Below are 18,527 nucleotides of genomic sequence, written 5' to 3' on the forward strand. Positions count from 1 at the left end.
CTTTAGGCATTCTTTTCAGTGCAGCTGTTTCCTCCTCAGAAAGGTTGTGGCCACTCTTAAAATCAAAGGGGAGAGAGAAGCCATTGGCAAAAGAAGGATGGTGTGTGAGTTTCAGAGTCTCTTGTCATTTGTTATATTTTCAAATATAACAGAAACCAAACTCAAGTCACCAGATACCAGAATTCTTGAGGGAGACATTTTTGTAAGAGGTCTGTGAATCCATGTTTGACCAGCATTTATTTGGAAAATAAACAAAACCCGTGGCCTTGCATATACAGAGAGCTCAAAAAATGGCAGCCGAATAAGGCCATGACTGAAGAGAAGGTTAGAGTCCTGTCATATAGAGTAGCTGGGCTTTATTCTGAAGGTGACTCATGGTGACCCAGAAGGACTTTAGTGGAGAGGACCATGTGGTCAGAGTTTTTTTTAAGGGGAGTGGGAGTAGATCATGTCATGAATTCCTATGGCCAAGATGGAAGGCTGAGAGAACAGTTAGGAAGCTATTTGTGATGGTCCAGAAGAGAGATTTTATGGGCTCCTGTGCTGGCTGTAAAGATGGAGCTGGGAGTTGAGGGGTGCAGATAGGGGGAGAAGTGATGAATTAAGAGGTAAGAGGATTCGAGGCTGAATCTCGGGTTTTTGGACTGAGTGACTGGGTCACTAGTGGTACACATCACCGAGATAGCTGTAGAGCAAGAGGATGGTAAGGTCAAGTTTGGGCAAACTGAGTTTGAGGACCCATAGGGCAGCCAGATGGAGGTGTCTTGTAGGTGACTGGATATACAGGCCCAGGGCTCAGGGGAGAGGGCAGGAAAAAAGCACTGTGCATGGTGATTTCTATACAGTGAGTCAGAGTGGGATGAGGAGATCTTTGCCACCAGTTCTGACTCAGTTCCTGAACTGGACTTGAGTTTTTCATTTAAACATTTCTGGAACCAGGGCGTCTGGGTGGCTCCGTGGGTTAAGGGTCCAACTCTGGATTTCGGGTCAGGTCACGATCTCACAGTTTGTGAGGTCGAGCCCTGCATTGAGCTTTGCACTGCGAGTGCTTTGGATTCTCTCTCTCCCTCTCTGTCTCTGCCCCTCCCACGCTCATGCTGTCTCTGTCTCTCACAAAATAAATAAATAAACTTTACCAAAAAAAAAAAAAAAAAAAAAAAAAAATCTGGAATCTAATGTGGTGCCGTTTGCAGAGTAAGCAGAGGACAGATTGCATTGCCGGTTGGCAACGTGAGGAAAGACAAACTGGCATTTCTTCAAAACCGTGTATCATGATAACATGGTTATCATGCCCCGTGTAGGAGGTGGTGGCTGAGGACGTTAGGGACATGAGTACCTGAACTCCTAAGCAGGGCATGTCACTGCACCTGGATAGCTTCTATCTCTTCTTGTCTCTTATCTCTCAAGCTGTTCAGCTGCTTAGTCCTGTTGCCTCCCGGGCTCTCTGTGGTCCAGGGACTGATGCATCATTCTGTGGCAAAGCCAATGAGAACAACAACAAAAAAAGATAAATGATTAAAAACTCACTCTTTTGTGTTCCTTCCAGGCTTCTTTTCAAATGGTTGCAATTCTTAAAATGCCATATTTTGGAAAAATATAAGAATCTCCTATTTATTGCACCTTAGCTTATAAAATGAGAACTTGTAGCTCAAATCTCTCTCATCAGATTTGGGGATAAAGAGACTTCTCCACTCACCACTGACAGCTGTGTGAGGAACAGCCCCATGATATGATGGAGCTCCATTGATTTTTCATAAAAGTTTAATAAGATGATACAGGTCAAAAGCTTTGCAAAGTTTGCTATAAATTTTAGTGAGGAACTGAGCAAGATGTAATTGGATAAGAAAATAGGAATGAAACTTGTATCGTGCAGCAGGGGTAATGGGAGAATAATGAGAATGAGGTCCCTCTTTACTGTCACTGAGGAGTGAGTATATTCTGTTACCAGTCAGTTATTTAAATGTCATTTAAGTTGATCAGGTACATTTGTAGGAATGCAGGTAAGATAGGACAATCAGTACGCTTTGCATAGGCCTCCATTTCCAGGTAGTGTTTTGGGTTAGGTTGTTTAATACCAAAATAAAGGAGAGTGTAGATTATCTTTTTTTGAAAACCAGCTGCTCAGTTTCCCGCAATTTATGTGTTATTGATTTACTTTAAATTTTCTAAATGAATGCAAATTTATTTCATTTTTATGTGAGACAGTATCTTTTTCTTAAAAGATGACTCTGCTTTTCACTTTCATAATATATTTTAATTTAAGATTTTCAAGGTCTATTTTCTTTCAGTAGCATTGGAAATGATACCAAGTCTAACACTGCTTTATTATTATTATTATTATTATTATTAAGTGATGATCTCTTTAAAGACCTTTGGAGAGTATCTGTCATTGATTTAAATTTTCTTGCTCAACAGTGCACACTCCATGTAATCAATCTGTTTATAATCAATTGAACATCATGGAATATCACACACAGACTAATGATGTTCTTTACAACTGTGTTTCTGAAGAGGTACAGAAACAATAGACTTTAACGTTACAGTTAATTCCATGTGACTTCATTTGCCTTATTAATATCTCAATTGCCAGATGAATTTTCTCTTTCCCTTGTTGATGAAATTTAGGATATCGTTAAATGGATGGCTTTAGAATCTTTTCTCTGATATGCACAAAGCAGCTAGTTCCCATTCTGGTTTAAGAGACCCAAACCTAAATGAGACCGAGAGGGAAAAATGATGTAGGGAAAAATATTTTCAAAAAGCAGCCTTATAATTTAGGATACCAGTAAATTACTAGGAAGTTGTGCAACCGCTATTTAATGGACATGAACTAATTATAGCCCAAGAGTGGTGAGTTTCATCCTGCGGATATACAGTATAATTCCTTTTAGAGAAGCAATGACATGTTGTTAATACCGTGCCATATTAGCTTATACACCCAAAATTTCAAAGAGATTTCTTAAAAGGGGGCATTGCAAAGAACCAGCATGTAGCAATCTGAGCCTTGGACTTTGAACTATTCTTTGATAGCTCTTTTGTAAATGAATCCACATAACAAAAAAATCCTGAGCCGCAATTCCCTATTCTGTGACATTTGTATCTCTGTAACAACCACTTTTGTTTATTAGTGACAGTAAAAATGACAATAGCCAACAATTCTTGAACCTTCACTTGTTGCCAAGTGCTTTCTCCTTAGTTCATTTAGCCCTGCCAATAATTCTGAGATAACACGTGGAAAAAACGGTAGCTCAGAGAGGTTAAGGAACTTGCCCAAGGTCACACAGTTAATAAGTGGAGGAACCTGGTTTCAAACCTAGGTTGGCCTGTGCAGCATCACTCATCTTAGTCTGGGATGGCTAATTGTGCCATTATTAGTTTGGGGGCTCAGAGTGATGGTGATTTTCCCAGTACCTGGTAGCTCTCAAGGGTGTTGTATGCTTTTGGAAGGATAGAGGCAGCCTGCCTGTTAAGCTCTAAAGGAAATGTGTTTTGTACTTTTGATCAAAGCTTGTCCTTAGAGCAGGAGTTTTATACCAAAGAGTCTGCTGAGTGCCGCTCCTGGGGCTTAGAACCTGCAGATGGTCCTAGGGTTCCTCAAGTCTCCCGAGTGGGAGACATATTTATTCAGATGTTGGGTTTCTGCCTCATTAGATCCAGGAAATGCTTGGGGGGGGGGGCAGTGTCTGAACTTGCTTGTTGATTCTAGACGTGGTGGTAAGACTAAAATCCCTTCGGGTCTTCTAAGAACTCAGCTTCTTGTCTGTAGCCCTTTGTCTCCAAGACCTTCTTGCCTATTCTAGACACTGGTCCTCTTTAGAAGTTGGAATTTATTTCTGAATGCCAACTGGGGCAGACTGTCAGGTGTTTATGTGCTCAGGTACAGGCATGAGATCCTTTCTATAAGGAGCGCTGCCCTGAACTGTCACCTGCACCTGTGCTCAGTATCACTTAGAATTAATTTCCTCCTTTCAGAATGTGACACCCTCGTGTCCTCCACGGTGATTCAGGTGTGTAAGGAATACAAAGTGAAAGATGTTAACACCAGTAAGTAGTATATAAACCTACTGTTTTTTCTAGCTGGTTTTGAAGCATTTTCTGAATATGTACATGGTGATTTTTGACTAAAAGATAGAACTTTTAGATCTTTTAAACATTTGTTCATTCACCAATTCATTCATTTAAGCATCTACCATGTGTCATGAAGTTTTAGGCTCTGAGGTTAAGACAGATAAGGTCTCCGCTCTCACTGGGCTTATATTCTGATCCTGGTGGGGTGGCAAAATAAATATAGAAATAAAATATCAGGCTAATAATATGAGCCATGCAGAGAAATGTAACAGGTGAAATGATATTAAATGCTAGGTAGTTCATTTAGCCCGGATGACTCGGGAAGGCCACTCTGAAGGGACGACCTTCAGGCCGAGATATGAATGGCAAGTAGCATCTAACCACATGATCTAGGGAGGGAATTTTAGGCAGGAAAGAGCCAACCCTGTTCAAGGAATGGGGAGAGGGCAGTGGACTGGAATGTGGTGGACAAGAGGAAGCAAGTTTGTTTGTTTGTTTGTTTTAACTTATTTATTTGAGAGAGACAGACACAGTATGAGCAGGAGAGGGGCAGAGAGAGAGGAAGACAGAGAGAATCCCAAGCCAGCTCTGAGCTGCCATCACAGGGCCCGACATGGGGCTCAAACTCATGAAACTGTGAGATCATGACCTTAGACAAAACCAAGAGCCCGATGCTGAACCGACTGAGCCACCCAGGTGCACCAGCAAATTTTTTTTTTTTAATGCTTATTTTATTTTGAGGGAGAGAGAGAGTGTGTGAGAGACGGAGAGCCAGAGAGAGAAGAGGGAGAGAGAATCCCAAGCAGGCTTCCCGCTGTCATCACAGAGCCCAACACGGGGCTCTATCCCACAGACTGTGAGATCATGACCTGAGCTGAAATCAAGCGTCTGACACTTAACCTACTAAGCCACCCAGGTGCCCTGAGAGGAAGCAGGTTTTAATCGACATTTAGTTTTCTGTGCAGGACTATAGCCTCACCACTCTTCCTTGTTAGACACTTAACGTCACTTTCACTTACTCCTTCCACAAGGATGTAGTGAGTACGTCTGCTGTGTGCCAAGCACTGTTAGTACTAGGTGTCTAATGATGAAGAAGATGGAGTCCCTGTCCCCTGGGAACCTCGGTCTTGGGAGGGGGCTTGAGAAGGAAGCGGACATTTACAACGCAGTGTGATCGGTGATGGGATCAGGAGAAGTGCAGTGGGCTGTGGAGACAGACAGGAAAAGCATCTATCCTAATAAAGGGCTAGGCCATCAGAGGAGCTTCATGGGGTAAATGAAGCCTAGTGTGGGACTCCGGGCACAAGGAGTGACTGGCCAGGCAAAGGGTGGAAAGAGGGTGTTGTAGGTGGAGGGATTCACTAAGTAAGGGTTCGGAGTCGCAGGAGAACGGGGCTTGTTTGGGGATTGCACAGTACAGTCTGGATAGAGCAAATAACGAGGGCGGGGAGTGAGTTTTGCAAGACCTGCCAATTGTACCCGATAAAGCAATGCATGGATACATCTTTAAAAATTGAGGTATAACTGACATATAACGTATTAGCTTCAACGGCTTGACATTTGTATATATCACAAAATGATCAATGCCGAAAGTCTAGTTACCATACATGAATGCACAAATACATTTTTTAATTTCAGAAACACGATAATATAATGAGATGAAAGATCAAAGAACATAAAGAGGAAAGAAACAAAGTATTTGTGGTTTTCAGGGAAGAACTTTATAAAAAAAATTTTTAATGTTTATTTTTGAGAGAGAGAGAGAGAAAGAGAGAGAGAGAGCATGTGAACAGGGGAGGGGCAGAGAGAGAGGGAGACACAGAATCCAAAGCAGACTCCAGGCTCTGAGCTGTCAACGCAGAGCCCAACACAGGGCTTGAACCCACAAATTGTGAGATCATGACCTGAGCCAAAGTCAGACACTCAACCGACTGAGCCACCCAGGCACCCCCAGAGCAAGACTTTTATTCTGAGGGCACTCTTGTATCCAAAAAACAATTTTTAGAAGTTCAAATTCTGTTTACAGTAGAACTCAAGATTCAGAAAGGAGGGTCTGCTTTAGTCTCTTGCTTGATCCTGGCATTTACTTTTGCAGACACCCCAGGTAAAGCATGTGTCATTTGTTTTCAGTAACTGATACAAGCACTTTTATAAACAAGTTATCTTGGTAACAAAGGATATAACAGCAGCAGGAAGGAAGGTCAAGAAGAGACTAGCATTACTGGGGGAAACATATAATGCCTGACCACTTTTTTTTTTTTCCTGGGGAGAAGTGTTTTGCCTCAGAAAATTGTCACGTGGCTATTACTTTGTTCTAGCATATGCACTGAAGCTGGGATTTCGGAAGTACAGAGTTCCATTGTTTGTATCTGTCCAACACACGATCATTGGAAAGTGAGAAAGGAAAGGAATCTGTTCCTTGTATGTGAAGCAGAAATGCTACATCCTGACCCTGACGGGAAGCTTAGTTTCTGTGTTGTTCTTGTCAAGCATTTGAATGCATTTGAAAACTCCAGAGCAAGAAGGCATGCGTTCAGGGTGCTTAATAGAATTGGATTCAGGGAAACCACTTCATTGTGTGGTCCTCCTAGACTGGTAGACCATAACCTTCTAGTAATCTATGAAATATTGTCGTTGAGTAACAGGCAGAATCTTTTCCAAGGTGACATCTCATAAGGACGTGTTTTAAGCTTTTGAAAGATGAATGCTTTGAATCGAATGTGCCTTTCCTTATATCACGAAAATTTGGTAGATTCTCAAGAGCTCTCTGGAAGGTTTGGGGAAAAGTTTGAAGAATTAAGGAAGAGTATTCTTTGGATGAGCGTGAGCAAGTTGTGTATGTATGTGTTAATACATACACAATTATTAATGAGCAACTTTTGCTTACCTGAGACAATTATTAATTTGTGTATGTATGAAAAGACAAGACTTCTCAGGAGGCTGTATAATAATATCTCTTTCTTTTTTTTTAATTTTTTGAGTGTTTATTTATTTTTGAGAGAAAGAGAGACAGAGTGTGAGTGGGTGAAGGGCAAAGAGGGAGACACAGAATCTGAAGCAGGCTCCAGGTTCTGAATTGTCAGCACAGAGCCCTATGTGAGGCTCAAGCTCACGGATTGTGAGAGAGAGAGAGAAAGAAAGAGAGAGAGACAGAAAAAGCACAAGCGGGGGGAAGGTCAGTGGGAGAGAGAGAGAGACACAATCCGAAGCAGGCTCCAGGCTCCAAGCTGTCAGCACAGAGCCCGACGCGGGGCTCGAACTCATGAACTGTGAGATTATAACATGAGCTAAGTCGGACGCTTAACCAACTGAGCCACCCAGGCACCCCGATATCTGTTTCTCAATAAGAATTCTGATAAGGTCATCGATTTCTATATATTTTTTTGAAGAATCCAGACAAAAATTACCAAGTATTTTGTGGCTGTTATTTGTGTGTGTGTTTCAAACTATTCTTTATGGCAGAGAAACTGCATCTCTCTCTCTCTATGTATATATATCTTCATATCTCTGACTATATGTAAAAATAATACTGTGCCAATTCAACTTAAAATGATTATTGCGTAATGGTGAAAGGAGGAGAGACACTAAAGTTTTATTTTGTACCCTGATTAAAGGACTTGCAACAGGGCTTCCTTCCTCTTTGCAAATAACTGACATAGATTGTCCCTAAAGTCAGGGAACAGGCAAATACTCATAATGGCATGAAAATATCTTTAATCTTTACAAAGGATCGCATAATACCATTTCCACCTTTCTGGAACTTTGTATCAGTAAGCTGCTTTGTGGAAGGTGCTTTGCAAGAGAAGCCCGTAGCATGTGGCAAGGCTGATCCTCTGTCCCAAAAGCTCTGCTCTCACACCCTCCCCACCACTCCCAACCCCCCCTCCCCTCCCCCCCCAACCCCGGCCCTGCCCTGCCCAGAGCAGATTCACACATCCTCAAAGGGCACTCTTTCTGAAGTTGAAGTTATTTCCTATCTTCGAAAGGGCAAGCGACAATACAAAGTAGCAAATGACAAAAGCTCAAAAGGATAGTCAGTATCGGGAGAAATCACCACAGGCTGGGGGAAGTCAGGAAGGCTTCCTGGAGGAGGTGGGCCGTGGACTTAGCTTTTAAAGGAGCAGCAGGACTTGGGCCAAATGCACAAGATGAAGGGGGACCATTCTGGGCAGAAGAAGACTTCTACCCCTACCTGAATGCCACAGAATGCAATAACGAAACTCTCCCAAAGTGCCCTGGGAGGTGCAGGCACCACTCAGCACTTCATGTGCCTGATTTGTAAAACCGGGGATCAGACTCTAACCTCGGAGGCCTCCAGTGGCTCTGTGGTTAATTGTGGTTTATAAGCATCCAGGCTCCCTTTCTCTAGAACAAACTACAAAAACATTTGTTCTAATATTTGTTCAGCACAATCTTATCACAAATCTCACATTTCTGAGTGGCGGATCTCGGTCCTTCTTCCCTTTTCCGGTGTGAATCTTCTTGTCTCTCCTCCGGGCTTTTTCTTTCTCTATCTGCTGATTGAGACTAAACTGATCATTTAGCACATGGCAGGAAGCGGCGGGTGCTGAATCATCATTTCTTGCCTAATCTATTCTCACGCAGCTGGCTCCCTCGCAGTCCTTCAGCCTAGATGAAGAGAGAAAGAGGGAGAGAGAATTCAATTCCCAAGTCAGGCACTTGAAATGAGAAAAGGCCTTCCTGCTCTAAGAGGTGTTCAGAGGGGTCCAGCATGACAGATTTCAGCCAATGCTGTGAAAAAAGCAAGAGCCACCCCTGTGCAGAAATGGGCACCGTGGCAGATGCTTGACTGGATGCTTCTAGATTTCACAACATGCCAAACACTGAGAGTATAGGAGTATATTCGAGAAATTTCAGAAATACGTGGCCACATCTGCCCAGAGCTGTGTTACCCTTCCCTGAATGACATTGATTCTGGAATTTCTTACAAACTGAATTTTAAAAGTTGAATTCAAAGGGCTGTGGTTATTGGAACATCAGGGTCTACTTAGGAAAGTCTGCTTTGGGGTCAGCTCTTTGGTTCCAATGTCTTGTTCTCCCACTGTGTGTGTGTGTGTGTGTGTGTGTGTGTGTGTGTTCACATACTAAGTTCGTGTTTACTTTTCAGACCAATCCCAAGTGAGCGGAACTCTTGTTAATAACTGAGATCTGCCATGGGGCTCTGGATTAAAAGATTTTGTTGCCATTGTTGGGATTGTTGTGATTGTTGCAATTGGCATACTTATACGACTGTGGTTTCTTTGCCAATCTCATTGTACTAAAAACAGTGAAGACTGGTGAGGCTGCCAGGTGGAAGATTTGAGATTTAGATTTCAATCCCTCTGACATGTTGTAGCTCTACACCTTATACACACACACACACACACACACACACACACACACACCCCGAGAAGGAGAAGGCAGAGACGCGGGCAGATCAGACATCGTGTTAAATAAAGGGGACTTGCCCGTAAGTTTCCTGAAGGACAACAAAGTGCCCAGGGCCGCCCAGATCCAGTCTAGGATTCTTTCGAAAATTGGGTAGAAAATGCTTGAACGACCATTGGAAAAACAACCACCCTACAAGTGTGCAATTGTAACATTAAACTGGAGCTTCTTGGAAAACTTACAGAATCATACGTTCAGCAATGATATTATTTTTCGTGAGATTTGGATAAGGCGTTTTAAAATTAACTTAGAAGCAAGGCATATAGTAAGTAGGGGAAGAAGGGTGACCCAGGAAACATCTCGAGGTTTATCAGGAGAACCTGCATCCCTGTGTTTCCTTTGAACACTTATTTTATTGTGGAAACTTAAAAAATCGTATTTACTGAGAATAAGTTTAAAAAATACAAAACTTATCTTGATCTTTCTAGCTGTTGCTATGGTTTTGAGTAATACATCATTAAAGCCATGGCACTCCAATGATGTATTAAAGTAATATATCATAACAATGCCACGGCTTTGATGATATATTAATGTAATACATCGTTAAGGCGCCATTGGCCCCATGATGTATTACTCAAAACACTACCAATTGGTTAGATCAACACACAGGGACCTGTGTGTTAGGGACAGGAGAATGGCAAATGATTTTGGACCAAAACACAATTGAACTTCTCAGAGATGTCTCACCTACAAAAGCAGTTCTGTAAGATTGGATAGGCTTCAAAGGCTCACTCAAGAGTGGTGGGGTTGAATTGCAAGTGAAGGGCAACAAAGACATCTGCTCTGACTACATAAGAAACCTGTGCCTGGGGCCAAGTTTTCACGTGGGGCAAGAGGAACATGCCTATGTTTCGCCTAGCAACAACCCGTGTGCTTTAGTTGCATAATCTCATTTCATCCCCACCGAAATGCTATAAGATATTATTAACTTGATTTTAGAGATCAGGAAACTGAGGTTAGAGAAGTAAAGTGAGGTCACATAGCTGGTGGGTGGTTGAGCCAGGATATCTGCTTAACTCTAGGGCTGAGTTGGGTGGGTTCTTTCTCATTTTGTGCCCTCAGTTTAAGGCAGTTATTTTTTTTTTCTATTTCTAAAGGTAAATTGGAGAATGAGCTCTCTTCCCTTCTTCCCCTTTCACCATCCTCACCTCCTCACCTCCCTCCCACCCCCCACCAGTCTATACAATTTCAAGAGAAGGCATTTGGAAAGCAGATCTGGAAAGCTTGGGCAATGCTAGATATGCATTTGGCAGCTATCTTTATTCTCAAGGTCCTGCCAAATGTCTGATCCATGGTTGAGGGAGGAATGGCCCCTGGGAGGGCGGTGCCAGTGACCGAAAGCTTGACCGTGCCCCTTCGTTCTTCTCAACAGCTTCCTCCCAGCTTCCAGGCTTCCACTCTTGCTCCTACTACAGATCCGTCCTTTACACAGTAGCCAGAGCGATCATTTAAAAACGCAATCCTATCATGTCACCATTTTCCTTAGCTCTCTTCAGAGTCTTTCCACTACTCCTAGAATAAAATCTGACCTCATGACGCTGGTCCCCAAAGCCCTGACTCTTGTGGGGCTGCACTGATTTCTCTCCTTGAATGGGGTTGGTGCTACCTTAGAGTTTGGCATGAATTGACGACCTTAACTAGCTTCTGGTTGCTGCTTCTTCCTTGTCAGATGCCACTTTAGATGCTACCTTCTCAGACACCCTGTCCCAGATCGCTTGGTCACCCTTTACCACATTTCCCGGCTGTTCATGTCTTATCAAATCCCAATGTTTGATTGTTTACTTATCTGTTTATTGTCTCCCTCCTAGAGACCCCCAGTGGAGAAAGTCTGGACCTTGTCTCTTGTGTTCCTGGCTGTATCCCCAGAGCTTCGGACAGAGCTTGGCACACAAGTAGTGTTCAATAACAATGACTAAAACCAAAGACTGTATGATTATTGATTGACTGACCAATAGTGAAGGCAACTATTGGGTGAGAAAGTTCAAAGATGAGTTTGCTTGCAGTGGGCAATTTTGTGAGTAGTAAGGAGTCCAGGGTGGGGATGGCTCAGGGTCTTCTAGATTTTTTCTTTTCTTTGAGACAATAAGGAACTGTTTAAATAATAAGAGCATATATGCTCTTCTTGTGTTCTCACCACCTCTGCCCATCATTCTCAGCACATATTTTATCTTTTAAGGAAAATAATGCAATTGAATTTTGGCCTGCCTGATTCTAAATCCCCTGTATTCAGGTGGGTGATTGCTCAGGTAGAGGTGATGTAAGGAAAAACCGACAGCAGAGAGCAAGGGCCACTGTGCCAGTGAGGGAAAGAGCAGTGGGTTCAAGAGAAGGTATGTAGAGACTCCAGGGAAGCATGCCTTTGAACTATTGTAGCACTTTTTCAATAACCTGAATACGAAATCAAGACACAATTGCCAACAGTTCTTCCTTGCAGTCCGCCACAGACAGCATTTCATCATTACCCTTGGTTGCAAAGTTTTTCCAGCAATTATTGGTAATATACGACCAGAGTCCACGGGGTTGCCAACAAGGCCAAGTCTGGCCTTCCATAAATGTCATGGCGCAATAGGAACAGCTAGGTAAGGTAAGCCAGTGGTATTTTTCTTTCGGGTTTTCCAATTCCTTCCTCGTGCACCTGCCTTTGAATGTATTCAGACCAAAAAGTCTAACACTGAACCACAACGCCTGCAGCTTCTGTGGTCCCCAGGAGCCCTGCAAGTCTTGACAGCCAGACACAGTCAGGGGCGTTGCTATAAGCCGTAGTTGCTACGGGTCACAGCAGCCTGTCACTCTGCGGGTGAAGTGATGGGAGGAGTGTTCAGAACTCACAGATGCCTCTTTGCCATTCTCTTTGATCTATGCACACTGCCTGCAAGATGCCTCGTCGTCACTGTCACTTTCTGTTTCAGGCCTTGTTGATGGGTCTGAGTCTGCGGTAGGTGGGGGCAAAGGAGAGCGGGGTCTCCTTAGGGTGGGCCCCAGGCAGAGCCCCCAAATTTCCCAAGACTTATGAGTGCTTGGAGGATTGGGGCTGGCAGAGGAAGTGCAGAGTGAGAGAGGGAATAGCTAGTGCAGGGCGCCCCGAGCCACGCTGATCCTGGTCTCCATGAACTAATGTGGTGGGCAGCATGTCACCCAGCTCCTGGCCACAAAGCCAGGCGTGTGATCTGACACCTGTAAGGAGACAAATGTGGACATCTTCCACATTGTGCACCTGCCTTTGAATGGTTAGAAAAGTCTAACCAAAAGTTAGACTGTTTGGTCTGATATTTCCTCCTCCAGCTGCGTTTCCGGCATGGCTATGTTTGCCAATGGGTTAGAAATTCACATTGAGTGATGGATATACTGAATATGCTGTTTCAGATGTGATGGGAGTGATGTGCACCTAGTTACAGAATTTCCATGTCTTGTACAGCAGACTCCTTTCTCGTAAGAGACGGGTTCGTGAGTGGTGACCACCAAAATGTATACTTGGAACCACATTTGCCACATGTCTAAAAAAAAAGATGTTAGGGGCACTTGGGTAGCTCAGTTCGTCAAGCATCTAACTTCGGCTCAGGTCATGATCTCGCGGTTCATGAGTTTGAACCCCAAATCGGGCTCTGTGCTGACAGCTCAGAGCCTGGAGCTCTGTGTCTCCCTCTCTCTTTGCCCCTCTCTTGCTCGTGCTCTGTCTCTGTCTCTCTCTCAAGAATAAATAAAACATTTAAAAAAATAAGTAAATAATTAAAAAAAGATGTTGAACAGCTCTTAGAACTAAGGGGGAAAAAAAAGAAACCTTGGGACGACAAGCCATTTTTACCTATTTAAGTTTCTGAAAATTACTGCTGACGCCATTTAAGAATTTCTTAACAATTTTTTAAAATGAAGAACATGAGAAACGAAAGGAAAAAAATAAATGGGACTGATCACTTAGAAGATTTCTTTCATCCTTAGAATGGTTGCCCTATTCTGGTAAATATAAGAAAATCAAGTGTTAGAATAACAGATTTTAGTAAGACTAAATTGATAGAGCTCAAATCAGCGCAAGGAAGAATGGAATTTCTCAGCACATGGAAAGTCTAAGATGACAGAAAAGTAATTGAAAAGGCTTCTGAATGGTTGGCCCAGGTGTTCGATGCCCACGGGAACTTGTCTCTCATCATGTAAGTTCTGATTTCCTCTGTTTTTGTTTCATTTTCAGGCAAATCTCTACCCAGGTGGTGGCAGCAATGGCCACGGCAGTTATAGACATTTGTTCCAGTATCTCTGCACTCAGACAGGGAAGGGGCACCTCTCCAGGAAATCTACCAGAAGTTCTGGGAGCTGCTGTCATTGTCCATCCTTGGCCCACTGAAGCAATCATGACAGTTCTGTGTGCTTTCGCCAGGCCAAGGTCAATGCCCACACTTGGAACTGGAGAAGAAGATTCGGTTCCCCAACGTGAAACCTGTGAACTGAGGGGTGGAGGAGAGTGGTACCCCCTCTACACCCTGCCAAATTAAGTCCTGTTACTGAAAGAAGGGGGGAAAGGATACTGGGCAGGCAAAAACAATTGTGCACCAGAGTCCTCGTGTCCATAAAGTCCTGTAATCTCTACACCTGCAGTCAAGGTCCAGATGGGACACTGGGCACCATTACCCAGCCATCAGGCTACACATACTGTCCTGTGACATTCCTTCCCCATAGTTTCTCAAGGCTGTTTCTTATTTTAGGTAGGTTTTTTTTTTTTTTTAATGTTTATTTGTTTTGAGAGAGAGAAAAACGGAATACATGCACACAAGTGGGGATGGGACAGAGGGAGAGGGAGAGAGAGAATTACAAGCAGCCTCTATGCTGTCAGCACAGAGCCTCATGTGGGCCTTGATCTCCCAAACCGTGAGATCATGATCTGAGCCAGAATCAAGAGTCGGTGGCTTAACCGACTGAGCCACCCTGGCAACCAGGTTTGTTTGTTTTTTAATTATAAATGTAAATTATCATGGTAAAAAAAATTTTAATAATAATATTATAAAATGGAAGGAAATACCTGTCCCTCACCCACTAACCACCTATCACTAGTCCCTAAGGTGATCAAAATTGTATAGCATCCTAGAAAATTTCTCTATTATACAGATACCTAATTTTCCTTTTCTTTATCTTTATTTTGTTGTTTATTTATTTATTTTAGGAGGCGAAGGAGGGGCAGAAATAGAGGGAGAGAGAGAATCCCAAGCAGGCTCTGCACTGTCAGGGCAGAGCTCTAAGCAGAGCTCAAACCCATGAACCGTGACATCATGACCTGAGCCAAAATGAAGAGTCACTTAACATACTGAGCCACCCAGGCACCCCTTCTTTTCTTTATTTTTAAAGAATTGATATATTACGCATATTGTCCCCCAACTTACTTTTTTACTTAATAATATTCTTAGCATCTTTCCATTTCAGTACAGACATTTTTTTAGCAGCTGCATAATAGCCCATAAAATGGATGCACTATGATTTATTTAACCATTTTCCTGCTAATGGACATTTATGTTACATTCATGGCTGTATTTCGGCTTTGTCATGAACATTCCTGAGCACATAGTTTAGTATACTTTTGCGAGTACATCTGTAAGCTAAATTCTTAGAAGTGAAATTGTTTGCTCAACGAGTATATGCACGTAACTTTGGATGGATACTGACGAAGTGACCTCTGGGAAGGCTGTACCAATTTACATTCATATCAACAGCACCGAGAATGCCAGTTTCTCGGACACTTGGTCACCAATGGTTATTGAGACATTACATCTTGGCTCATCTGACAAATGAAAATGGTATGCCATTGTTTTTATTTGCATCTTAAAATTAAAATTGACACTGAGCATCTTTTAATATTTAGCCATTTCTATTTAATTTCTGTGAATTTAAAATCTGTTCTTTCTACACACATGAAAATATGAGTGGTTAGATTACTTCATGCCGTATTTTCCCATTTTGCGCAGCTAACATTGGTCCTGTAATATGATACAAGTAGATTTATTATTCATTGAATCCCAGAATGTTAGAGCTGACAAAACTCTTGAGATCACTCCATGATACGTTCTCATTTACAGATGGAGAAACTGACTTCTAGGGAAGCAAAATTAATGGTCCAAGATTGGAGGGCGGGTCAGCACCAGAACACATGCTGTCTGAGGTATTACTTAGGGTTTGTATTCTGCTGTGTACTATATCAAGAGGTCGATCATAGAGATTTAAACCACTCATTGTAATCTATTAATATCCTGAAGAGTTTCTTATGACTGTAACCACCAACCCAATGAGCCAGCATCTCCATCCAATTTTTCACTTAATGGTGTATTTTGCCACCGTTCAGCAATCCGGAGACTGGCTCTCTGTGCATTGTGCTAAACCTGTTTAAGCGCAGCAGTAAAACTTTCTGCATGTCAGTGGCCAGCTCACGGAATGGGAGCTCCTTATGCTCAGTCAAAACCAACTCAAGATAAATCGAGTGAGAAAAATCAATAGTCTCACTGCCATTTCTTACAGTTTTCATGAATTGTTTAACATAATGAAATAGTCACAGGAACAAAACATTCTAACACTCCCTGATGTGTTCTTCTCATTGTAGAGCTATCCCAAATTCTTCATAAAATTATACCCACTTAATTTCCATCTTGGATTTAGAAATTCATTTTTTTTTGTATCCCTCATGAGACTTTTAAATAATGACCAAAAGCTGAGTTTATCATTAGGAGAATTTTAAGAAGAAATTTGTTCTGTCACAGACTTTAACCCAAGGAACCCTAAGGACATGGGTCCCAGCCTTCACTGTTCCCACTATACCACCGTAGGGTTTTTCCCAGGCTGAAGAAATAAAAATTTTGATTATCCTTATAATTTAGATACATCTTGGTCTTCTCTTCTTAAACTAAATTTAAAAAAATGTAAAGAACCTATAATCTATCAGCTATGAAGTTATTGCTATAATTTTCAAATTGATGGAAAAGACATGATCTTGAAGAAAAGAATGGAACAAGACAAAAACAACAGGCAATTTGATACTTAAGCTACATATTACCAAGTCATCCTTATCAGGAAGCAAAAAAAGTGAGGTTTTAATATAGAAAAAAGAAATAAAATATGTGTGCACTTTAAATAGTGTAATTAATAGAAAATGCTTCAGTATGTGGTCTCACTTTTTTTTTCCAGTCAAATGTGTGCAGCTTAACCACAGTTTGGCTGGGAATCTGTGGTGAGGGGCCTACGTGCACTATTTCTGTTTTTGAGAGAGTTGTTTTATTTTTTATCCCTTTTTCATTTCCAGGTTATGTTCAGTTAATTATTGAAATGCTGAACATTCTGTTCTAATACTTGAGATTGCTTGACTTGTGTGGGGCAAAGGGAAGCATAATGGATACAAGGGAAATTCTCCCAGTCCTGTTTTATTGACCTTCTCTCCAAGTACATTCATAAGAAATTGTGCTAAATAAATTGAAGTGTGCCTTTGGTTTCAGCTAAATGCATTTTGGAGCTAGCTTTTTAAATACTAATAAAAAGAGTCTGGCTTTCAGAAGTTAACTTTCTATGAAAATAATGGCAAATACGGGATATTTTTGAACACATATGCGAGAGAGCTGATTTCTCATGAAAAAGCTAAGGCTGATGCTGGATGAAGCAAGGGGGTCAGGCACCACTATCCAGGGGTTCTTCTTATGGATAGAACAACAAAGATTCAAGAATTGACCGGGGAGCTGTGGCAATGAAGAGTGGTTCCAACTACTAAAATATTTAAGAAAAAGTTGAAGAAATACTCCTTTTAGTTGCCCCCCCCCCAAACAAACATGGGATGCTGACAACTGAAACCTATCACTGATTGAAGACAATGGGGATACTCAAAATAGTGGTAGCTTTGAACACTAAACCATGAATAGGGGGAAAGCCAGAAGGGAATTATTTACTGTCAGGTAAGTCAAGGCAAGTGAGGGGTCAGGTAGGACTGCCAGGGGAAACTCACTAAGGGAAATGTGTGTTCTTCTTGCTGTTGTAAGCTTTCTTTTCTTGTTTAAAGACAGAGGTACAGGGGAAGAGTACTATTATTTAGGGGGAATTGTATACAAGTTTGTTCTTAAATTTTTTTTTTTTAATTTTTTTTTTTCAACGTTTATTTATTTTTGGGACAGAGAGAGACAGAGCATGAACGGGGGAGGGGCAGAGAGAGAGGGAGACACAGAATCGGAAACAGGCTCCAGGCTCTGAGCCATCAGCCCAGAGCCCGACGCGGGGCTCAAACTCACAGACCGCGAGATCGTGACCTGGCTGAAGTCGGACGCTTAACCGACTGCGCCACCCAGGCGCCCTTAAATTTTTTTTTTGATCAATAATTATCCACTTAAAAAGTATACTGTTGTCAAATTAAAAAACAGTGTGCTAACAGTGTGTTGCACATGGTGATGGTGAAATCAACCAGGCTGAGACCGACTGGGTTGCATCACAGTGGCCCCAACTGGCAAGGTGTGGACTGGTGGGGACAGTTAAGGATGGATCAAAAGTGACAGTCAAGGGATGCTTGGTGGCTTAGTCGGTTAAGCATCTGACTCTTGATTTTTGGCTCAGGTCATGATTCCATGGTTTGTGAGGTGAATCCCTGCACTATCAGTGCAGAGCCTGCTTGGGGTTCTGTCTCTCTCTCTACCCCTCCCCTGCTTGTGTTTGCTCTCATTCTTTCTAAAAATAAATAAACTTAAAAAAAGAAATGACAGCCAAAAGTGATTTTTGCATTGAGAAAGCATTTGACAAAATACAGCATCCTTTCTTGGTAAAAACACTTAAGAAAGTAGGGATAGAAGGATCATACCTCGAGTTCATAAAAGCCATATATGAACCACCCAACGCTCATATCATCCTCAATGGGGAAAAACAGAGCTTTCCCCCTAAGGTCAGGAACAAGACAGGGATGTCCACTCTCACCACTGTTATTCAACATAGTATTGGAAGTCTTACCCTCAGCAATCAGACAACACAAAGAAATAAAAGACATCCAAATTGTCCAGGAGGAGGTCAAACTT

The 18,527-nt window shown here is 42.2% G+C and overlaps 1 protein-coding gene across 13 annotated transcripts in view; it reads left to right on the plus strand.

The window, feature by feature from the left end:
* LOC147572552 (uncharacterized) overlaps positions 1-17,601 on the plus strand; it is an 81,986-nt gene extending 64,385 nt beyond the window's left edge. For 10 of the 13 annotated variants that reach the window (XR_015246131.1, XR_015246128.1, XR_015246130.1 and 7 more), the window contains one exon: positions 13,700-16,363. Coding sequence is in view for 7 of the 13 variants with exons in the window: in XM_086694049.1 (XP_086550175.1) it covers positions 13,700-14,000 (301 nt within the window). In the remaining 6 variants the exon portion in view is untranslated. Of the gene's footprint in view, positions 1-3,972; positions 4,045-13,699; positions 16,364-16,786 lie in introns of those variants that run through there. The other 3 variants (XR_015246127.1, XR_015246126.1, XR_015246129.1) reach the window with 3 other exon arrangements.
* Positions 17,602-18,527: the final 926 nt, after the last annotated feature.

This window comes from Puma concolor, chromosome E4 (genome assembly GCF_028749965.1).
Source record: "Puma concolor isolate L17-30 chromosome E4, mPumCon1.1.hap2, whole genome shotgun sequence".
Classification (NCBI taxonomy): Eukaryota; Metazoa; Chordata; class Mammalia; order Carnivora; family Felidae; genus Puma; species Puma concolor.